General features: G+C 38.5%; 1 protein-coding gene across 1 annotated transcript; it reads right to left on the bottom strand.

The window, feature by feature from the left end:
- Positions 1-6: 6 nt before the first annotated feature.
- LOC108299150 (asparagine synthetase [glutamine-hydrolyzing]-like) lies at positions 7-4,300 on the bottom strand (the record flags this gene model as incomplete). Its single annotated transcript, XM_017521513.1, has 5 exons — positions 4,144-4,300; positions 3,785-3,886; positions 3,218-3,345; positions 1,626-1,752; positions 7-93 (listed from the first exon to the last, which is right to left on the bottom strand). Coding segments are annotated over exons 1-5 (517 nt in total), but the record flags the coding sequence as incomplete, so codon positions are not given.
- Positions 4,301-4,306: the final 6 nt, after the last annotated feature.

Consider the following 4,306-nt stretch of genomic DNA (forward strand, 5'->3'; position numbering starts at 1 on the left):
TGTAACCCTGCGTGAGTTCGTCTGATCCCTCTCCAGAGAAGATCACCACACTATCTGTGTTCTTCCGAATATACTTGGAAATTAAATACATACCTTAAATAAGAGAGAGAAATTAACTTTAATGTCAACATAACCTTCCACCAAGAATGCCTTTGATTTTTGGAAATAATTGAAAGCTTTACTACTATACTGGACTTCAAATTAATATAAAATAGTTTCCACAATAATGACCTTATATTTATAAGCCATTTACATGTACTTAATCCAAAAGTACTACTGTAAAATAAAATAACCCAGAACCATTCTGTCATTTTATAAACAGGTTTCAAAATTCTAATGTTCCAATGTTTTTAGACCAAGAAAGTCCATCTTAAAACTTTGCTACACTGAACAATGACTCAAATATCTAAAAATCATGCCTTTCATAGTGGTATAACACCACAAAAATAAGAGGACGTGTTTGGGTGGTTTAATGTCAGTTTTCCCCCTGCCACTCTCCATTTACCAGATTTTTCATAAAGACAGGAAGACTAACAAGTTATGAAACCTGCCTTCCTGGTTCTGTACCACATCCCTCTAAACCAGTGTTTCTTCTCAACCTTGTTTTTACTATCACCTCAGCTAGAGAGCCTTTTCAGACATTTATTTTCCTAACCCCAGCCCCTTGAAATTCCAGTACCAGAGCTATCCTATTTATTGTGATGCTTTGATGGGCCATAAACCATTGTAATATCTAAGATATTTTTGCCCTCCAAGGCAACTCTCTCAAGAGAAACAGTAGCATATAAAGGCTCAGTAACACTGGATCCATCTGATTTGGTGTATGCGTCCAATCTCAGTGGATATATTATCTACAAGATAAAATTAGCATTGTTTGCAAAGCAATGATAGCTATTGACTGGTAAGTTCTATGATGGAATATTTCCAAAAATATATCTAAAATGAGTATTTCTTATCAAAAACACATTACCAAATAGACCTATTTCTTCATTGTATACAGACTGTAGCCCAAGAAACTATAAGAGAAATGGGAGGTAGAGGGAAGAAAATATGTATCTGCTCCCTGGGAAAACACCAACAGTCCAACAGTGATACCAAAAATGTAGAGGTTGAACTATGTATTTATGGTGCCCTTCACTCCAAAAGAGATTCAGAGAATTCTTAAGTGGTCTTAAATAATTAGTAACATAGGTATTTAATTTGCAGTCATCCTTAAATAATATTATTTCTTTCTTTATTTTTTTTTTTTGGAGACTCTGTCGCCAGGCTGGAGTGCAGTGGCTCAGTCTCAGCTCACTGCACCTCTGACTCTTTGGTTCAAACGATTCTCCTGCCTCAGCCTCCTGAGTAGCTGGGACTATAGGTGTGCACCACTATGCCCAGCTTGTCTTTGTATTTTTAGTAGAGACAGGGTTTCACCATGTTAGCCAGGATGGTCTGGATCTCTTGACCTCATGATCAGCTCACCTCAGCCTCCCAAAGTGCTGGGATTACAGGTATGAGCCACCGTGCCCAGCCCTTAAACAACATTTTTTAACTATTGCTTGAAATAATTTTTGTTACACCTTACATTTTTTTCAGTATTTAAAAAAATCTGTTTATTTAATAATATAGTAATACCTCACCTACTGACGCACGAACTGTTGTAATATCGTAAGTTTCCAAGGAAAATATGACTTCATCCAGAGCCTGAATGCCTTCCTCTGAGTTGAAGAGGACTTCATGATGCTCACTTCCAATATGATTTGCTACCTTATTATATGAAGAAATACCCCTTTATTTGTTAAAGAAAATAACTTCCCTTGAAAATCAAACATGACGCGAGTTCACAAAGCTTTATGAATTAACAACGGTGAAAACTAAACAAGGGAAAACAGAAAACATGATTTTACAGGCCACCACATACAAGCCCCATCCAGCCCTGTTCCCTCACCTGCTTCAAATCCACCACCAGGAAGTATGTCTCCCCTCAGCTCCTCCGGTGCCAAGGCTTCAACCATTCTCTCAGTCGGCACCTCCCTCCTCACCCATTTTACCTAACCCACCTCATTTCTCCCTAGTCCAATAGGGTCCCATGCTAAGCTTGGTCTTTTTTGGTCCTTCTGAAATGCCTAATTTTATAACCTAGATGTTATTACTATATAGAATGGCACCTCCCCTCATTCTACTTTTCTTGGCTATTTTGGATTCTCTCAGCATTGATCACTTTGTATTGAGACTGCTCTCTAGCTCTTCCTCATCCTTGTTACAAAAGTTCTCCAGAGTGGGAACTAGGTCTCCTGCTCACTGAATACAGACAAGCTGCCCTCTGTCCACAGTATTCTAAATATAGCACTTTTTAAAATAATAACAGCTAACACTCACTAAGTACTTACTATATACTAAGTTCTACCCTACTTACTTCACATGAATTATATCATTTCACCTTAAAACTACCCCATAGCAGACACTATTATTTTTGTTACATAAACAAGTAGAGCCAGGATGTCAAGCCACAAGTCAGACTCCAAAGCCTGCAGTCTTTGCCATGATACCATGCCTTTACGTTCTTTTTTAAAAAACAAAACAAACAAAAAAACGAACAAACAAAAGCCTCTCTTTTGAATTTTTCAAGATGGGGTCTTGCTATGTCGCCCAGCCTGGACTTGAACACCTGAGCTCAGACCTCCCACCAGTCTCGCAAGTATCTGGGACTATAAGTGTGTGCCACTGCACCTGACTTATGCCTTTACTTCCTTCCCTTTTTTTTTTTGAGACAAGGTCTCACTCTATCACCCAGGTTCCCATAAGGCTAACATCACAGGCATGCGCCATCAAGCCTCGCTAATTTTTATATTTTTTTCTGTAGAGATGGGAGTTTGACTATGTTGCTCAGGCTGGTTTCAAACTCTTGACCTCAAGTAATCCACTCCCTCAGCCTCCTAAAGTGCTGGGATTACAGGTGTAGGCCACTGCACCCGACACCTTTACTTTCAAAAGAGCATAATTATCATCACAGTGTCTTTGTGAGAACTGTACAGGTCATAACAGATAAAAGTACAGAGGACAGTGTACAATACAGTGCATATTCAACAGCGATTTCATTCTACTTTAACACATTTGAAACAATTTCCCCAGTCAATACAGCAGCATAAGTGGAATTATCCATTATTGACTCCATTTTCACTCTAATAACAAGTCTACTCTAGCTATACAAGGGGCAGAGACAGCACCTTACCTTTCTAGCTGCCAGTAAATCGGGGCTGTCTTCCATGCCAATTGCAAATGTCTGGAGGGGATACTGTACTTGGTCCTCTTTCATCTGCTTCAACAGGGTGGCAGCAACCAAGCTGGAGTCCAGGCCCCCTACATGCAAAAGAGAAAGTGGAAGTGTCCTAGTTATGTGCCTTGCATAAGACAGGGACAGAGGATGTATATTCCTGATAAACACGAAGATCACAGTTTTACCATTTAAAATCCTCAAGTTTTATAAACTGAAATCAACTTCGACAAGATAAAAATACATATACTGTGATAATATTAGTATTTGGTTAAAAATCACTACACAGAATTCTAAAGAACTGGCTCACTCTTTACACCAATAACATAGCTACAGTGTCACTCAAGTTGAAGTGTTACTGTGAGTATTAAATGTAGCTTATACAAAATGGTTTCCATCCTATAATGAAGGAAAGATTAAATCATATAGTAAATATTTTATAGTGAAAACCAAAGGGATGGCTACAAATCATCTCAATTAAACAGACATGAAATATAATTAGGGTTTTTTTTTAATTGACTTCACCTGATAAAAGGCAGCCAATCCTCCGGTCTGTCATCAAACGCTTCTTTACAGCATTATTAAAAAGGATCCGGATGTTGTTCTTCACTGTTTCTATCTCAAAACCTATAAACACAGCAAGTAAATCAAACGGCTCCAGAAAATCTTGGGCTGGATAAGTTATTGAAATGAAATACATAATCATCAACATCTATCATGATGGCATTTACTCAATGGTGGAGTCTGCCAAATCTTAACGTGTTCCCTCCAAACAAAACAGGAAGTAGGTCTTGATACTAAAATCATTCAAATGATGTAAGAGTACAACTTATAATTTTTTCCCTTGGAGAAGGATGGGGAATAGGTGGGTGGGTGTCCACTACCTGGAAAGAGTTTCTCCACATTGTCATAGAGGGCGTGCAGGGGTTCATCCCGATAGTGATGATATTTGACCATTTCCACAGACGCAACTTTGCCATTTGGCTTTAAATCCAAAACTTCATAGTGTCCAGGAAGAAAAGGCTCCACTTTTAAAAAGGGAGTTGA

This window comes from Cebus imitator, unplaced genomic scaffold (assembly GCF_001604975.1).
Source record: "Cebus imitator isolate Cc_AM_T3 unplaced genomic scaffold, Cebus_imitator-1.0 Scaffold2388, whole genome shotgun sequence".
NCBI lineage: Eukaryota > Metazoa > Chordata > Mammalia > Primates > Cebidae > Cebus > Cebus imitator.